The sequence below is a fragment of the Sinohyriopsis cumingii genome, chromosome 16, assembly GCF_028554795.1.
Source record: "Sinohyriopsis cumingii isolate HCF-2022 chromosome 16, ASM2855479v2, whole genome shotgun sequence".
Taxonomy (NCBI): Eukaryota; Metazoa; Mollusca; class Bivalvia; order Unionida; family Unionidae; genus Sinohyriopsis; species Sinohyriopsis cumingii.
The window spans coordinates 64,883,077-64,902,349 of NC_142976.1; the positions used below are offsets into that span (position 1 = coordinate 64,883,077).

General features: G+C 42.7%; 1 protein-coding gene across 1 annotated transcript in view; it reads left to right on the forward strand.

The window, feature by feature from the left end:
* Positions 1 to 14,752: 14,752 nt before the first annotated feature.
* The window catches only part of LOC149780597 (uncharacterized), a 51,874-nt gene continuing 47,353 nt past the window's right edge, over positions 14,753 to 19,273 (forward strand). The window contains exon 1 of the mRNA XM_089937714.1: positions 14,753 to 14,897. Coding sequence (XP_089793840.1) covers positions 14,882 to 14,897 — 16 coding nt within the window. The 5' untranslated portion in view covers positions 14,753 to 14,881. The remainder of the gene's footprint in view (positions 14,898 to 19,273) is intronic.

Here is a 19,273-nt window from a genome sequence, read left to right on the forward strand (position 1 = left end):
GGTTAAGTAAAATTGGGTTTGGTGACTCATAATTCCAGAGTTCTGTGGCTGTCCGAGGGGATATTACTGGACGTCAGAGGCGTGTCTCCGCCCAAAATGGGGTTCTGGTTGTGGTTGTTGTTGGAGTGGTGACTGACACTGGCACTGGACACAAGGTTCCCGTTGGAAGAGAATTTCATGGAGGGATTGGGAAGCAGGTAACCGATGCAACTGCTCAATAAAATCGTCCACAATTGTTTGTCTCCTTGTTGCAAACTCAAATTGGCGATGGCTGCCCCGATGACACAATACACCACGAAGATTTGGCAGAAAAAGACGATTTGCGTTTTAGGCACACGTTCTCCACACCACACCCACAAGGGTTGTTTTTGTAAATCTTGCACAGAAGAACTAGGTGAAGGAGGAGTGGTCGACGTAGCTGCGTCTGATGTGTGAAAGGGCATGATGGTCACTTCTTTTTATAGTCGATGACTTGCGAAGCGTCGATCCAAGAATCAAAACTGGGTGGATATCCTTTCCAACGTACTTTGAATTCTTTGACACGTCGTTTGCCCACTTTACGGGTTCTGCGTTCGAGAATGCTTTCGATGTCGTACACGTCGTCTTCTTTTTTGGTGACACGTTGTAACTCGGGCAAATAAAACGTTCCTTTGAGTACTTCTCCGTTCATGTCTTCCAATTTATAGACGGTAGGATGACGGCCATGCACTCGTCCAGTGACGCGAAACAGTTCGGTCGTCCAGTTAGGTAAGTAACCTTTGTCGAAAGTGCGTTTGGTTTTGCCAATGCGCACCCAATCTCCTACGGCCAACTCTCCACTTTTCTTGGGGACAGCCCTCGTCGGGGACGTACCGAACAGGCGCTCAAACACCAGCACTTCGTTGTCGGGAGTCACGTCTTGCGGGGCACGTCCGATGCTTCGATGGTAAGATTGGTTGTACGCTTGCACCAGGTGCGGTAAGATGTCGATGTACTTCAGAGTGTGGTGATGCGTAAAATATTTCCACATGCGTTCTTTCAAAGTGCGTTGAAAACGTTCCACGATGCTGGCTTTGGTTTCGGGATTCTCGGTGGTAAAAAAATGAATGTCACGTTTCTTTAATTCTTTTTGGAAAGCTTGGTTCAGAAATTCGGTGCCTTTGTCCGTTTGCCATCGAAGAGGGTGACGACCGCTTTGTTTCAGCACCCGTTGCAGGGCTCGCACTAACTCGCTGCTCGATTTGGAAGTCAAGGGCACGACCCAGGCAAATTTGGAAAAGACGTCGATGACACAAAACAAATATTTGTAGCCACGATTGTAGCTGGCCAAATGAGAGACATCGGCTAAATCGGCTTGCCATTGATGATCGATGCCTTCCACTCGGGTGCGACTTCTGGCAAACTTGCGTCGAATGGGTTTGTGTAAAGTGTAGGTAGCTTGTTCTTGTAACCATCGTTGCACTTGAGGTAAACGGAGACTTTTCAGTCGAGTTTTGGCAGCACGATACAATTTTTGAACTCCTGCGTAACCTGCAGGATGCGAGGGATCGTAGTAAATGCTGGCTAAGACTTTTTCCATTTTTTTTGTGTTGGTTGGTGTGTTAATAAGGCACCCACTCTTGGAAGAGGCTACTCTTTTTCTCTTGGGGTATTTTCTTGGATTGCAAGGCTTTGCGTGTGCGGCCAGCAATAGGTGTCGAAGAGGAGAAGGATGTTTGAGCGGGGGATATCGGTTCTTGTTTCACTTCTGTCTTCACTTCTGTCTTCACTTTCTTTTTCTCTTGTGATGAAGAAGGGGTGGCCATCATCTTTTTAATCCATCCAATTCTGGAGGTAGGTGGTGTTGTTAACTTGCGTACTTTTTCTGGTGGAGTTTGAAACCCTTCCTCTTCTTCTTTTCCTTTTTCTGTCTTGGTCACGGGTACTGGTACTGGTACTGGTGATGGTGCTGGACTTTTCATCAAGGTCTTAAAATCTTTCAGAGTGGGTAGAGCTGTTTCGTCTAAAGCTTTCTGGTGAAAGAGTTGCAGTCGTTGCAAGAGTTGACCGTACTTTTGCGATTTTTCTGTTTCGGACAAATCTTGGCGATCCATCAAGGACTGCAATTCGTGTTGCAACTGGGACATCTCGCTCAAATTGGGATTGGGAGGTAAATGCGGGGTGCGTTGTTCTTGCCACCGATGGTATTCCATCCATCGTTTGTAAGGCACTAAAGCTAGTTTTCGTCCTTCCATGGGGTTGTCAGGGGTCGATTCTGAGATCTTGGGACTTCCGAGGCCTTTTTATCTTGCTCCCACCAGTCCTCCCAACATGGTTCCCAAGACTCCTTTCGGTATGGGGCCTAACAAGAGAGGTAAAATGCCTCCACGTTGGACCAACATCTTCTTTTTTTGACGAATGGGAATTTTCTTTTGAACCATTTTCCGAAGAACGTGACGATGTTTGCCTAAGCATTGTTTCTGGTGTTTGGACAAAGGGATCGTGCCTTTCAAAACGTTCAAACAACATTCGCACACGGTATCGATGACCTCTTTGGAGGCCGTTTGAATGAGTTTCTTTCGTAGGGGTGGAGAAGCTTTGGACAGGACAGATAACAGGTCCCCATGTTTGGCTAAACGTGGTGGCAGTCCTTTTCTTTTCTTTCCTTGGGGTTTTCGGGAGGGTGACATCTTTGAGTCTTCAGGAGCACCTAAAAACACTGATACCCTACTCGGTCACAGGCCTTTTTTATACTGGAACACGTCGCCACTGATTGTCTTTACGGCGTATTAGTTTGAGGACAGGCATGACACGTCGTGCAGGGGTACGTAACGGACTAAATCGAGCCAGTTCTTGCTTGGACAAATCCAGTAAACTTTGTAACATGCCCGATCTTTCATGGACTTTGATTTTGGGAGAAGGTACTTTGTGAGCAGCAGCCACTGCCGCTAAATTGGAAGGTCCTGCCACTGGGGAAGTTCTTTTGGGGGTCATCAACGGAGAAGTTCTTGGTGTGATCAACGTCTCCAAGTACTCTTCAGTTCCTGGTGACATCAACGGAGAAGTGGACAAACGTGAGGCTGCCGGAGATGCAGTCACCGCTGTGGCAGGTCGTGGTTTGCGAGTGTAAGGTTGCGTCCTGGCCGAAGTGCCTCTCTTGCGACTAGTTTTCTTCTGTGGACTTTTCTTTTTCTGAGGACTTTTTCTCTGTTTATTTTTCTGGGGGCTTTTTTTCTTTTTCCGGGGTGGTGTTTGGTAAGAGGAGGGTCCTGCCACTGGAGAAGTTATTCTTCTTGGGGACCTGGTCTTTTTCTTTTTCTTCTTGGGGCTTCGTTGGACTTTTGTCTTGGGGATAACTTTGGGGGCATTAGGATCCCATCTTAAGAGTGAGCGAATGATGACCCCTCCTAGAGTACCGCTCCCTCCAGGTTTCAAAATGATTTGTTTTTTGGTTTGAGTGTCGATGCGGGGATCGGCCAGTTGGACCAAAGCGACTTTGTTTCGATCGAAAAAGCGTTGGGTTTGATGAGGAATCTGAATGATTCCTTGGAGTATTTGACGTGCCGTCACCGTGAACCATCGTAAGACTTCTTTGAGACTAGCTTCTAAGACACGAGCTCGTGTTTGTGGATTTTTTTCTCGACTGATGCCATACAAGGCACGAATCAATTTGACGGGAAGATGCGACTGAAGGGACGTCATGTTCACACTGTGTGAGACAGACGAAAAAGGGTCTGAGGTTTTTATAGATTTTTTTTATGGGGAGTGAAATGAAGTCGAGGACGGAGACGTGTACAGGACAGGCCCTCCGTCTTGGCACCAGTGGTGAAACAAGTGGGTACGAAATCGCAAATCCTCGGGAGTCGTAGGTTTCAAATCGACGAGTAAATAGGCGTGTGGCGTTTGAGTGGCATCGTCGTACGCCTGAGTCAGCCAAGGCGTTCCTAACTGTTTGGCTAAGACTTGCACTTGCGATTTATCTCGAGGGCTTTTAAACAAGACTACGTAATGCGCATTGAGACTGATTGTGCGATGGGCTTTACTTTGTTGAAACAAATTTTGGGTGATGTAAATGACACTGGCATTACGGTGATGCCCTTTGCGCGTGAACCACAATTTAATTTCTTCTTCGTCTTCTCCTAACATGTCGTCGAAAATGACCAAATGGGTTTGACGGGAGTCAGAGACGATGCCGTCGTCTTCTTTAGGAATGCCTTCCACAAACACGATGGAATCGCCTTGACTTTCTCGCAAGAGGCTGTACGCCGATTGCCACTCTTTGTAACACCACACGATCCGTTGAGGGGGCCGATCGATCAAATGATGTTTATGTTCGATCAAACGTTTGACGAATTCGGTTTTGCCAGAACCGCTAGGTCCAGCAATGAGCATGTTAAAGGGATGGCGAAGATACAAAGCCTCCCAACTGGCACGATCTAAGTGTTCGTCGATGACTTTGACAGTAGAGGAAGAGGGAGCAGAGACAGTAGAGGTAGCCATGGTGTCAGAAATGTCACTTGTGACACGAAAACAAACAAGACAAGAGTTTATATACTTTTTCAGAACACGTTTATTGAATGTTTTTTATCAAACATGAATACGAAAGACAAAAATACATAAAAGCCAAAGGCTTAAGTACAAGGATAAAAGGCACATGATAACGATGAACGTGGAATAAACACAAGTGTCTGTACAACAACATGTTTTGGGTAATGTTCTAACCAGTTCTATAGTAGGGGGTAAGGTCACACAAGTGTCCTCCCGAAAGGGTCTTTCAGGTCTGTCGACGACAGTCCTGTCCTGGGTGACGGGTTCTTCTGGCACCGTCACTAACACGGGTTGAAAAGTAGCTTTTTTCCTTGAACAACTCTCGTGCATACTGGGCCACTTCTTGGGTCCAAGCCTCAAAATCCCATTCTTTCCAGGCACGGACATCTGTCCAATGGGGATGTAAGTCACAAGCTACACACACATCGTCATACACGTCTTGGGTAGCTAAAAGTTGACGAATCTTTTTTTCCCGTAGAGGTCGAGAAGTATCCAGATGAAAACGCAAGGCTTTGAGCAAAAGGAGTTTTTCGTGACCATTTAAGGCCATGGAGGTGGTAAGTACTGATCGTAAAGAGTCCACAAGGAATCGGCTGGTAAACGAAATCCCAGAAAACAAGTCACTAAGACACACACCACTTGTCGTCCCAAATTGAATGGATACAGTTCTTGTAATAATCGATGGTAATGATCCACAGTTTGAATATGGTCATTGAGTTCCTTCCACAGAATCTGTTGGATTACATACGACATAAGTCGTGGCATAGCAGCCTGTTTTTATAGTCTCTTTGTTTCGAAAAGAATACACGTACTTTCTAGCCAGTGATCTTCGTTCTCCAGTTGGGAATGTAAATCTTGCATATTGTAACCGAAACGTCAGAGTTCGATTAGAAGTTTCCTCTTCCGCTAAGTAGATTCCACGGAAAATATGTTGGTAATCCTTTACCTCGTCTTCCTCAATGGGTTGCTCTAGGTGAATCTCGAAGTAACCAAAATGATCAACACGTGGATCATCGGGGGCCTGGAAGTATTGAACAAGGTCTGACCACTGAAACAATTTCTGACGAATCAGTTCTCTTATACCATTCAGGTACCAGTGCTTAAAGATCTGGTGACGTAACGGATGCAATTGTTCTTTACGTTTGACTTGTATTTTGACCAGCTCTCGGTAAATCCTTTCTCTCAACTCCTCAGGCAAAGCACGAATGTTCTCTTGTAAAGTATTCATGAATAGGTCAGTCCGTACAATTCACAAAAGTAATCCACATAGTGAGTAATTTCTGACCACTGCCATTCAGGGTAACGTCCAAGAATGTCACTGAACTCTTTTGATGTAAACGGTCTAAAGCGATACAATAGAAGAAATGCACCCTTGACCCAAAGAAATCTAACACACTGGTTGACTTTTTTCACTTTCCTCTTATGAATTTCTCGACACAAAAGTTCTACAGTGACCCACTGAGATTTCACTCTGGCAAACCCCTGCCAAACTTCCTTGTAAATCTTCTCTTGTAGTTCTTTAGGTAATGATTCAATATCGTTTTTGAAATGCAGTTTAAATACTGGTCTCGGTGATGTCCAACATTTGACTCCTAACCAATCTGGTTTCTTCGTCAACGACATGGTAAGTTCCTTCAATGTCTCGGTCCCACTAAGGGTAAGTAATAACAATTCGGTGACCATCGAGCATGTTGTACGTAGGCCGAATCTTGCGGTTCCCAGTGGTGAAGTGACACACCGCAACTGAAGCACTTGACTTTATCTCCTTCGCCCAAGTAGAAAAATCCGGCTCTGGCTAATTCTTCAGGGGTCGGTCCTCCCAGATACTTTGGCCATTTTCCTTTGAACGATTGAAGACGATTTTCAAAGTCGCAGTATTCCGACAAACGCACAGGAAACGAATATTCGTCTTTCACAGGTTCGTTTCGATGAGGGTTGGGTGACATGAACAGGAGTTTGCTCAGGGCTGGATGACATCCGTAGGGAGGTAAACGTGAAGGTCGACATTCCCCTTTAAACCCGGTAAAATGTCTAAGAGGACGAGCGGCATCGCTTTCGCATCCCTCAGGTTTGACACGCACAGCATCACTTTCCATGATAGGGGCAGTGAGAACAAAGTTCCCATGATGCTTTACGGCATCGCTCAGGTCACAAGGTACAGCATCGTATCCATCGCAAGGCTCACAATCGCACTCGTCTGCAAACTCCGTTACGCAATTACAATGGTAACCACATGGACAATCGCAGTTTCCTTCCGGACATTTTCCGTCGCAATGTCTGGGTCTTATCCATCCAGTATTAGTCACACTAGAGGAGGATACAACTTTTTTACAATCCCCAAACTGGAACGATGTCTCTTTCAAAGTATTCATCTTGTTTGCTCGGTCTTGGTAGTCACAATGAACTATCGATCTTGACCATAGCCCCCTTTTTATACTAGTCTCAATGCAGTCTCCAGCTTGTACATCTTTCCTTTTTTACGTTTTTTATGTCTTGTTCTGGAAGGTACCGTCTCTAAGGTACCGTCAACATTGTACCGTAGTGTGATGGGTGGAAAGGCCATAGAAAGGTAAGGGCAGTGCGGAGACCATCGAGTATGTTCCAGAATAGCTGAATCTTTATAGATACATAGATCCATTCGTAACTTCAGTCCGCAAGCAAAACACTGTACCTCGTATCCCAATCCTGACTTAGGTCCCAAGTAAACAAATCCTGTTCTAGCTAAAACATGCGAAGAAGGTAATCCTTCCCTATCCGTAGGCCATTTCTGAAACGTGTCCAATCGACGGGCACAATCACAATAGTCAGGTAAGAAGACTGGAAAATGGTAGGGCTTGAACTTGGAGTTCTCATCGGGTTTCTCACTCGATTCTTGCTGTGGCGAAGTCATCTTTCTGGTAACTATCCTCTTACAACCAATGTTTTATACCAACATGTCCATACGGTAAGGTGGAATGATTGGGAAGTCGCACTCGCTTCTGGTATACAATTTGATAGACTTTTTCCAAGGGTCGACTGACGATGTGGTGAGTGGGTAAACGTACAATCTTGTTCGGTTGGTAAGTGGTCACTTTAAAGTTTCCATCCTCTCCCGATTGCAAGGCTTCTTTCAATACCCCAAAGTTGACCACTCGACTGGTACGATAATTCAGAGTCAGTCCTTTCACTTTGCACGTCGTGTGCACTTCTCCTTGTTTGTCTCGGTATTCGTAGCCGTAATTTTTGGGACCGCCACTGACGAAACTTAGAATCTTGTCGTCGGGATGCTCGTCTGTCCAGGCTCCTAAACGGTCTCCTTCGATGTCAGGGTGATGTTGAATCGGGTGATGGATGTAAATGCAACTGTCCGTGTCAAAGTACAGGACGCGTTCTTCTAACAGTTCTAAAGCTTCGTACAATTTTAAGCGAGCATGAGCTGTCACGTAAGCCGCAATGATGACATTTCCAAAAGGGTCGTCTTGTACAAAGTCCAGATCTTCTTCGTAATTGACCAAGATTAAATTCTCTCGAACGACGTCCACGTGTTTCATGTATTTGGTTTTGTCGTGAATCATCTGGAAGTAGCGGGAAGGTTCTGTCAAATATTCCGTCTTGGGTAAACACGGTCGTTGTGCCATTTTACCCCACAAGCAATTTAACATCACTTTGGCAAACGATCGCCTGCCTTCGTTTTTCTCGATGTGGTCTAAAGTGATGCCTTCTTGTTCGTAGTATTTCTCTTTGAATTTTATTTGGTCTTCGGGAGTGTGACACCAGGAAGGATAGCCGCTGGCTTCTTACTTCAGTTTCAAAAAGGCATCCACGTAGTCGGCGAAAATGCCTTTCTGACTGGGATCACCCTTGTGGTATTGTTGTGTCTTGGGAAAGTGACAAATTTCGTACACTTCTAACAGTTGGTATCCCATGTCCAAAGCTTTGAACAATTCTACGCTGACCCAGGTTCCCGTCAAGGCCCGTTCTTCCTGGCTGTGCTGACAAGGCTGGTCTTGGTTGCACGTTTCGGCACAAGTACGGCACAAGGGGAACATCAGTTTGCCTTGACAATGGTGAGGTAAGACGGGATGGTATAGGTTCGTGGGAGGCAAAACTTTACACTTGATCAAGCCTTCGTATTGTCGAATGTTTTTCAGGTCGATGTGTTCCGTCAGCAATTGCGGGTGCCCTACAGGAAAGCGACAATATTTGCACACGTAGGGATACAGCGAACACACGTCCAAGTATTTGATTTCTTCTCCTTTCTCTTCGTCGGCTTGGTACAGCAAACAGGTGGCATTGGTCCTTCCTCCGTACAAACTATCCCTCGGGTTCAGCGGGTCCATGAACTGGTAACTTTCCACGAGGCGTTTAAACTCGGGATCGGTTTTCAAACGGTGATCGTACTCGTGTTCCCACATTTCCACCACTTGGTATCCTTGCTGTTCTAACTTTAGGCGTCGCTGACAAGTGTCCTGGTACAAGTCTTCCATGGTTCGTTGCAAAAACTGATTTTTAGTGCCACGGTCAGGGTAACAAACGGGACATCTGTGAAATAAGCAACCGTTAAACTCTTACACGATCTTGGGGTTTTCTAAGTCCCAGCCATCGACCGAATACGTTCCGATGGTCTTTTCGCCCCCTCCGTTGCGGGCATGCTGAATCCACTTGTCTTCCTTGTCGCACAAGTAATGTAACCAACGTAGGGCTTTGACCGAGTATTGACGTTTGACAAAGTGGGTCGTTTGAGGGCTGATGACAGCCACGGTGTTTTCAGGCATGAATCGTTGTCGATACACTAGGGAACACGCTTTGGCAATGGTGCAAGCTTCTTTCAAAGGATCGACCCCTCCGTGTTCCATGAACAGTTCTCGAAATTTTCCACAGCAACGCCGTAAAATGTCCACGTCGGAACGACAATACTTTAGCATTTCTTCCTGAAAGTCGAAAGGGTCGGAGGCGTGAGCCTGGTACCAAGCGTAGAAAGCTTCTCGTTGTTCGGTACGCATGTTGTCGGGGTCGTAATAGTGAGCCTCAGGCAAATGGGGTAGAACGGCGTGTTGATTGGCTTCCGTATTGAAAAAGTGTGGAAAGTACCCTTTAGCCATTTCTGTCATTCCAAACGTTTTAGGCATTCGACTCAAAGGCATGGCCAAGTAACTCATCGAATCTTTAAACTGTACTTGTCCCACTTGCATGAAAATGATTTTGGCTCCGTTCAAAGTCACTTTAGGACGCTCGGTGCCTTGTTCCGTATAGTACCTCAAAAGAAACTGTCCATCGTATCCGGAGAAATTGTGAGCCATCACCGTGGCATGACGATGACAATCTCCGTAACGTTCGATGTCCTCTTGGCTCCACGTCTTGTCGATGGGGTCTAAGACCCATTGGGCAAAATCGGCTAACGTGTTCGGTCCCCGAAAGATTTTTTCACGCCCTCCGGGAATCTTGCTGCAGTGAGGGCAATGACTGAAAATAGGTTCTTGAATGCACTTCTCGCACGCTCGATGAGCCACGCAGAAATTAGGAATGTGAATGCCGGTTTCTTGCATGCATTCGAAATCGAAAAAGATGAAATTGCCTTTCTTCTTGTGACCGTCCTCTTTCTCTGGTGGGGGTTGGTATTTTTGCACGTAGCATTGGTGTTCCAAGTCCACGATGTGGTGACAAATGTGACATTTTTTCTTTCCTCGACATACGTGTGCCTTGGCAGCATTGGTACATATGACTTGTTCACACGTAGGGCACAATCTCAGGAGTTGACAAGCACATTTCTTCTGTGAACCTTGCGTTTTCAGATGTTGTTGGTAACAGGTAGGGCTGACAAACGTGCGCAGACAAGTTGAACAAGGCACTGGTTCTTCGCTCAGACAGGGTGAAGAGGCCAAACATCCTGAGCATTTCAATCCACAATGCTTGTGTTGCTCTCGATTATTATAACCATGGTCACATTTCTCACAGTAATAACCGTATCCCAGGAATCCGGTGATACTGGTAATGGTATCGAAATGGTCATCGTGATGATAAACATGAATGTATTTTCCGTCCTTAAAATCTTGCCCTCGAAACAACAGAGGCCCGCGCACTTCTTGAGGGTGCACTTTCAAGGTGTATCGTGGAGCTAGGGCATCTTGCAATTTTTGCATCTCAGGAATGCCACAGGGTGTGTCTTTGGACAGGCCAGCTTGTTGCAACAGGAGTTCTGCTTCGTTTCGTTGTTTGGCTCTGTCCGATTGTCGAATAGTTTTCCAGGTTCTTTTCCATTGTACCGTGTCGTTCTTGTTGGCATAGGTTCGTCCCACCACGATGGCACGGGCTAAACACATCTGGTCATGAGGATTGTGAATTTGGACAAGGCTACGCTTAATGCTGCGAAGCTCGTTCACCAATAACATCTTTTTGCGTCCGGTCCCTTGAGGAGGAGAGACGTGGGTCATGTCCAATGTGGCTTTTCCATCGGTGATGTCAAACTGGTCATTAGATTGTTGCACGTGTTGAATCTTGTCCATGACTTTGGAAGCGGTCAATTCTGCAGGGGTGCTAAACTCGATCCAAACAGGGGATTTCAAACCGTCGTGTTGTATGGAAAGTCTCAAGCGATCGTCTTCTTTGGGTTGACATTGTCGCTTGAGTGCAGTGAGCAGAGAATCCCACACTCCGGTGATGAACCCTTCTGCTTTCTCTAACGGTACTTCGGACTTGAAATCTTTAAACTTCACCGTGTATTTGTAAGCCGTGGTTCTAAATTTTCTAGAGGAGCGCTTTTCCGTCTCTCGAATGGAATAGTATTTTTCAGGGTTGACTAAGGGTGGTGAACTTGGTTTAGAGGTTTCAAATTCTGGTTCACTCATGTCCTCTTCAAAATCACTGGCATGAATTTGTGCCAAGATTTCAGCCCTGGTACGAGGCGATAGATCACGTTTCTGCCTCTTACTTTCTTCTTCTTTCTTCTCGAATGAATTAGATCGTTTCATCTTGAAAGCAAAAAGTCAAATGACTCAAGTGTAAACACCATGATCTACTTTATAGTCATAGCAGACCAGCGTATATAAAAGGGTGTGTGTCTTGTCCTTTCACTATTCATTTCACTCTCAAGCCGAGCACAACGATGGAAGAGACTAACCAGATGGAACGTTTCGTCAGAGCTTTGCGAGGGGTCATTAGAAAATTCTCTTCAGACCAGCCTACGGACTACTCTCCTTCCTTTAGAGATAAAAGTCAAGATACTTGCTATATCTGTCAGAAGAAAGGGCATTGGTCTTCAGAGTGTCCAGACCGTCAAAAAAGAACAAAAACAGGGACTAAAAAAGACAAAAGTCAAGATACCTGTTATTATTGTAAAGAAAAAGGACATTGGTCTCCAGATTGCCCAAAAAAGAAACAAGAGGAGTCAGAAGAAAAGAGAAATTCTTCAGAAGAAGAGAGGGATTCTTCGGAAGAAGAGAGGGATTCTTCAGAGGAAGAAGAGGAAGAAAGAAGACAATTCTATTTACAAGAGGCAAAGAAACAGGAGAAGAAGAAAAGAAAAAGGGAAGAAAATGAGGAAAAGACGGTGAAGAAATTTAAAAAACAGAGAGACTAAACAAGGAGAAAGAAGAAGTCAATGAACTTTTTATTAAAGTGTTGTGTTGTGAATTGTGAATTGGATTGTAAAAATTGGATAAAAGAATAAATTAATGATATAAGGTAAGTGTCTTTGAGTTTTGATTTTAAAATAAGAACGTACACTCACGCACTCATACACAGACACGTACTATAAGGGTAAAATGGTTGGGGTTTTTTTCAGTTATTGGCAAATTGAAATTGTATTTCTTTTCGAGAAATGTGGGTGGCCCTGAAAAGGGCCTTTTTTATTTCGGTGTAGGGGTGAGTTTAAGCAATCAACTTTAACTGCCTTATGCCTTTGCCACGGCCAAGGCCTACTTCTGGACTGCGTAATGTTGATGATGATGATAATGATTGGGTTGAAATCACTAAGGGTGGTACGGTAGGCTTAGTCACAGGGTTGACGTGTTTAGCTCGGGAAGGTCTTATTCTCTTCGGTCGTAATAAAGAAGTCTGATACATTTGTTTCAGACTTCTTAACTCCGCTAAAATGTCCAACAGTACCGTGACCGTTTGATTTTCACCCTCTTGTTTCTTTGCTGCTACTTCTTCTTGCTGTTGTTGCTGTTGTTTTTTTCTTACCTCTTCTTCTTGCTGTTGCTGTAGGAGAAAAGCCTGTTCCGCTTCCTTTTGTCGTTGTATAAATTTCTCCAATTCTTCTTTCTGTCTCTGTCTAAAATTCTCCACTTGCGGTAATGAAGAAGGTAACGAAGGTTCCGGAACAAATTCTTGCGAGGAGAGAAAATCCACAAAATCCCAGTTCACCTCTTCTGAAAGTAAGTCCGGGTTCCCTTGGGCGGTCTCCCCTGCTGGTGCACCCCATTGGATCGTTTTCTGAGTTTCCGTCATGTTGAATCACTGTCGCATAGATTGACTGCACACAAGCGCTAGCGAATCTATATAGACTACGTGACGTCACAGACTGCTCTCTTCGGATTGGATGCGAGCTGACTGAATTTTGTAACGCGTGTTCGGATTGGTGAATGAACTCAATCCGTTTCAATCCTACCTCTGCCTATAAATAAGCGCAGTTCACTGCATTGATTCACCTGTTCTCGTCGCTTCAAGATGTGGACCACAGTTGAGTCATCCACCCTTGTGTCTTCCATGATGTTTCGGACAGACTTGCTCATGTATGTCCGATCCAAGTGGACCGTTGTCCACAGAACAAACACCAGCCTGTGGATACGTAGGATCTACGTTGAAAGACAAGGATGCCTGAAAAGAGTGCTAATTTACGGGCCAACAGTGAGACGCAGCCTAAGGACAAGAAGAAGACCAATGCGGTGCCATTTATGTTAATGAATACATTAACATAAACCCAAAGGCCCTTTTCAGGGCCAGCCATATTTCTCGAAAAGAGATAGCCTTTCAATTGCCTACCCCTTTTTTTAAAAAAAATTTAAAAAAATAATCCCATGTTCAATTTCTCTTGACGCTATACAGTCCCACCCTGTTTAAATTCCTTTGACGCTATACAGTCCCAATTCCCATGTTCAATTCCTCTTGAGGCTATATCGTCCCACGATTTTTCTCTATGTTAAATTCCCATTGAGGCTATATGTTCCCACGATTTTTCTCCATGTTAAATTTTCATTGAGGCTATATGTTCCCAAGGGTGTTTTTAATGCTAATTCCCATTGAGGCTATACTATCCCTATTCACTACTTCTAGCACTGGGCATCCTGTCGCATACACCTAGCATCACGCCCCACCCAGTCAAATTATCATGACACCAGGCCGATCAGTCCTAACACTAACCTCTTAATGCTGAGCGCATATATATAAGTCTTTGGTATCAATCGGCCTTGGTTCGAAACCGCGACCTCCCGCATTCAAGGTGGACACTTTTACCACTTCGGCCACCAGAGCGGTGCTGTTTGAATTTCACAGACACAACATTACTGTTAATGTAGACTGAGCGGACTGTAGCACACGTCGTTATGAATAATATAGTACATTTATTCCCATATTTGGTTTTATGAAAACTTATTTATTCTTGTTTGTACAAAAATATCAATTTAGATCCGTGTAAGATAGTTATACATTGTTATCAGTCTTTAGTTTCCCCGACTCACCTAATTTTTAGTAGGTTGGGATATCAAATGATTTGTAAATTTTAACCTTGACATTAGTGTGGGGGAAAACCCTAACGACACATATAAATGACCTAAAGTTACTCGAGAGAAAAAGAATATTTTTAGTTCAAATCTGTAAAAAGTGTTGGACACATAATTACATCCATCCTTCCATAATGTATTAATTCCTCTATTAATGGGTTCACGGTAGACCCATCCATGAAACCATCCACCCATTCATGCATTTATCCATTTATATATTGTGTACATACATACATACATACATACATACATACATACATACATACATACGAACGAACGTACGTGCGTACGTACGTATATATGCATGCTAAACCATGGGTGGATCAAAGGTGGAGAATTTGCAGCACATGAAGAGCTATCTCTCTCTACCCCTCGTCACAGATAGATTGCCTATATTTATACTTAATTTAAGTGGTTATCTTATCTCACGAAATAGGATTAGTGTACGAGCGTGCGGTTCGACCAAACATGTGGCAGAGAACTCAACGTGGCACAAGCGCACTGAATGATGAAAGGCGTACGATTCATAGGACTTTGCTTTCAGACCGTTCGTGGCAGGACTTTGCTTTCAAGGCTGTTCGTGGCATGATATTACTCATTATATTATCCTTTGCCAGGCTGCATTGGCGGTCTTTTTACCACTGTAGGCAAGCACATTCATACGGAAAAAGCCGAAAATGTCAGTTATTTCAGGTAAGTCCATGAAATAATTAAGTACTTTAATCAATATTACACTGATTGCTTTCGTCTCATGGCCATTTTGATTTGCCATTATGTTTCGTATTGAGCTTTTATATACACACCTAGAATAAATGAAGATTTTTTTACAGGGTCATCAAAATTCATTCGTTTCATTTTTTAAATGATAAACAGATATAAAAAGTAACTAACAAGCAGCTGGTTTGAAAAGTGAATGTACAACATTTTTTGAAACGGAGATATGCTTAGACAAGAAAAGGAACAGTGTGTTTGTGTGTTTAAAAAACCAATTATCCATCTTTATTTACTCCTTTTGGTGATTAATAACAGCACAGGGAAATCTGGCACATACACAGAGAAGCAAGGATTACACCGGAAAAAACATTTCTTTAAAATGTCAATTTAGGAAATACATGTTATCTACGTCAAACAGATACTGTTCGAAAAGTAAAGAAGCTGTAATATTTAGTCACATTATTCCCTGATGCCAATTGGTTATTTAAAAAATTGTATCTGCATATTAAAAGGCTTTTTTTTCTTCTAATATAACATTTAATTGCTAATTGTATTAAAGTGTTTGCTGTTTTGCGCATGCTTGGCATGTGGAAATAAAAATCCGTACAACAGTTGTGTTGTACCTTTATTTGGCCTTTGGATCTATCCGGCTGATGCAACGGGCTGTTAGACCGATATGGGAAACATTGACAAACAACTGTCTGTTTCAAGTTACACGCCACGATCTTTCTTCCACTCATGTCACTTTATTGCAGCAAAAAAAAAAAAATGAAATTCAAAAACATGTACTATTAAATGAAGCAGTTCGTGTAACAAAATAAATTCATTATATTAATTATATCACTCTTTTGCAGTTTTAAAGTCAAACCGACCAGAGAGAGAGAGAGAGAGAGAGAGAGAGAGAGAGAGAGAGAGAGAGAGAAAGAGAGAGAGAGAGAGAGATTATGGTCGGTGCTGTTCTTAAAAAGAATAATGACTTAGATCAACTGTAAATATATTAAAATATTTCAATTACCTCTTGTTGGTTCGTCATTTCGCTTAGTTTCTAATCCACATTAATTTCCATGAGCCGGTATGTGTGTGTGTGTGTGTGTGTGTGTGTATGTGTGTAACGATATATATCACCCATATCATTTCCATTACATACATTATGCAATCCATCGAAATTCAGAGTAAATGATTCATGGGTTCTTAGGTAGCGATCATCAGAATTCGACCGCTCCTTTTGCTTAAGAGGTTAGAGCATCAGCCTCGGATGCGGGAGGTCGCATGTTCGAACCACGGCCGAGTCATACCAAAGTCTGGTACTAACAGCTGCCTCGCTAGGCGCTCAGCATTAAGAGGTTAGTATTAGGACTGGTCGGCCTGGTGTCAGGATAATATGACTGGGTTGGACATGATATTTCATGTCTGCGGCATGATGCTCCATGATGTAGACTTCACTGTAAACTGCCACACTGCAGACATTGTAGCGATATGACTGAAAAATTAAAGCTACGTTAAAGTCCAAAACGCATGCACGCAACGCATGCGTCCACAGAATTCAAAAGTGTTCAAAGTAATCTATAGGTAATGCTTGTACCTGAAGAATTTGTACTGCTATTACAAAATTTGAAGATCTGTTTGATGTGTAGCAAGAAGATCTGCATTTTCCACGTACAAACGTAATAAACATTTTAAATATCGAACAATTTCTTCGTCATATATCTTTAATTTGAAACAATATCAACCTACCGATTTAAAACAATCTCAACGATCGTTGTGAGGAAGTGTGGAAAGATGTTTAGTCCAGAGAACTACTTTCCCATCAACGTTTATACATGGTTCAGCATCTCTGTAAAGATACATTTGTTCCACAGCGGTCCATAGCTATTTGTACACATCGCGGATTTCAAAACAGATCATTCCCGTTCGGAACTATCTCCGCTAGTTTTGCGAGAGAAAAAATATGACTCCGATTTATGTTGGCGCAGTAATTTACAGAAAATATCCTCATTTTGTTCACCGGAAGTATCTCCGCAGAAAAGAGACGCAAATGTACTTGGACTACCATGTTTGTTTTCTGAAATTTCGACTGTTTGTGGGAATGGCCGAGATGTTACGAATTAAAAATATAGTTCGATAGGCTTAACTTGTTGGTCAATTCTTCTTGCATAAATAGCCAAAGCCGTCCAAATGGAATTCTCCACATACATTCGCGGCATGATCCGTACGATTTACCTCGAGGTTGCCAATATGGTCACTTCTTGTAAAATCAACGACTCTATATCAATTTATTATTAATGAGTATTTTCTAGCTGAAAAAAATGAATGTTATAATTAAAAAGATTATCTACTTAATATTATTTCAACAATCGATTTCCGTCAGAGGATTGAAATCTTAAGTTTTGGTTTTCTTCAAAAAACAATGTTCCCAAAATAAGTACACGCAACTTATCCGCGTATGTTCAAACGTATGCACATATTGTCCTAATGAGATATGGTGTCCATATAATAGTTCGTTCGCTGCCCCTTGACTGACCATAAAAATATTTCGTTTCTAAAGTTGTAACGTCATGACCATAATGAGCCGAAGATTGTTAAGTTATTGTTGGACATATTCCTGCAGCATTACCCTACACTCGAGCACTCTTGGAGAATTTCAACGTAGATTTTACTCGTTTGATATAACAGTAGAAGGACGAGAAGTAAACCATTATTATTTTCCATTATAGACAAAGAATTTTGTTGTATAATTGTTGTATTGCACGATTTCGCCAATATTGTTGTCGAGTACACTGTTCTCTTTACATAACACGTATCAAGGGCACGATTTTCTATGTTTGGCAACATTCCTTTCAAGCGACTGCAGTTAAAAAAGACATTCCAATATTGTCAGGCATACTTATTTTTTTAACATCGTGCGTGGTGGTTACACAGTTTGCAAATTACATTCAACCTTTTTGGCGCAACATTGAGAAAGAGTCCACAAAAGGGTGTACTTTTTTGTGTTGAGAATTAAACCAGCTCTAAGTATCCGTATAAAACAAACCAAATTTAATAAGAGTACGCATCTAAGAACCGGTTCTGGTGACTTCGCTGATTGGTTGAAGGGTTAATAAGCATTCTGAAGAAAGATATGTATCATATTCACGTACAATTTTCATATTTTTATTTATGTCTTGAACTGTCCATATGCAATATGTATTGGGAATAGATGTAGATCTTCGCTTTTGTGCCGTGACATGAACTCACTACCTATATAAAATGGGTATGCATAGCTCTCTTTCTTCAAAAGCACATAATGCCATTTGTAAAGTGGGTAACCTAGTGACCGAGTGGTCTCAAGTGCCCATCGTTCCGGATCAATGCCATCTCACCATTTTTGGTCCGTTAATAAAAAAAAATTCTCGTAACAGTTCAAACTGCTTGGTTTTCTTGATTGATACACATGAAACTTAAAGTACTAATCAATACGGAAAATATCTAATTTTAAAAAGAAAATGTCAATTTTTTTCCGTACAAAAAAAGAATAAATAATTTCACGATTTATTGTAAATTCTATCGATCTGCCCATACATGAATGGATACTAAACCGAGTTTCATCTGACCCTTCCCACCCCATTTTTAATATTTGGACATCCCAGCATAAATGTCCAAATATCAAAATTAAGGTGGGAAGAGTCAGAGAAACTCGGATTACAATCCATACGTGCCTGAATGCATGCATACCTACTTACCTACCATTCAACACTCTCCCTCCCTCCCTGCCTACCTCCCTACCTAACGACATACATACATACATACATACATACATACAGCTCAGGTGGTCTAGTGGTTAGAGCGTCTGCCTCGGATGCGGGAAGTAACGGGTCAGAAACCCAACTGTCACACGAATCAAAACTACCCTTGATTTTATTCGGTATCTATACGCAACAATGAAGGCTAGTTCAAAGGGTGACTGCAGGGCTACTTGGCTGCTTTTATCTGCCCTTTCATTATCCTTTACCAACAATACGACTAAGCGTTTAGCATAATAGTTCCAAATTCGTATAAATAAATAGTGGATGCAATTAAGTTATCGGACAAGGAACTTGTAGAAAACCTTGCTTGTAGCGCGACTTAACAAGGACTGATCCAAACAATACACGAAGCGAAGAATGTGAAAATCCCCGACCCGTGAACGTGACCTGAGATAAGAACAAGCCCGCATACAGTGAAAGAGGAGAATCGGAAGATATAATGAAGAACATATATGCAGTACGAGTTACTTGTATAAGCGAAAATGATGTTATACTTTCACATAAATTCATCACAGCGGCATATAAACATATAAAACAGGGAATTCGTGCATTATAGAGACAGATACATTAAAT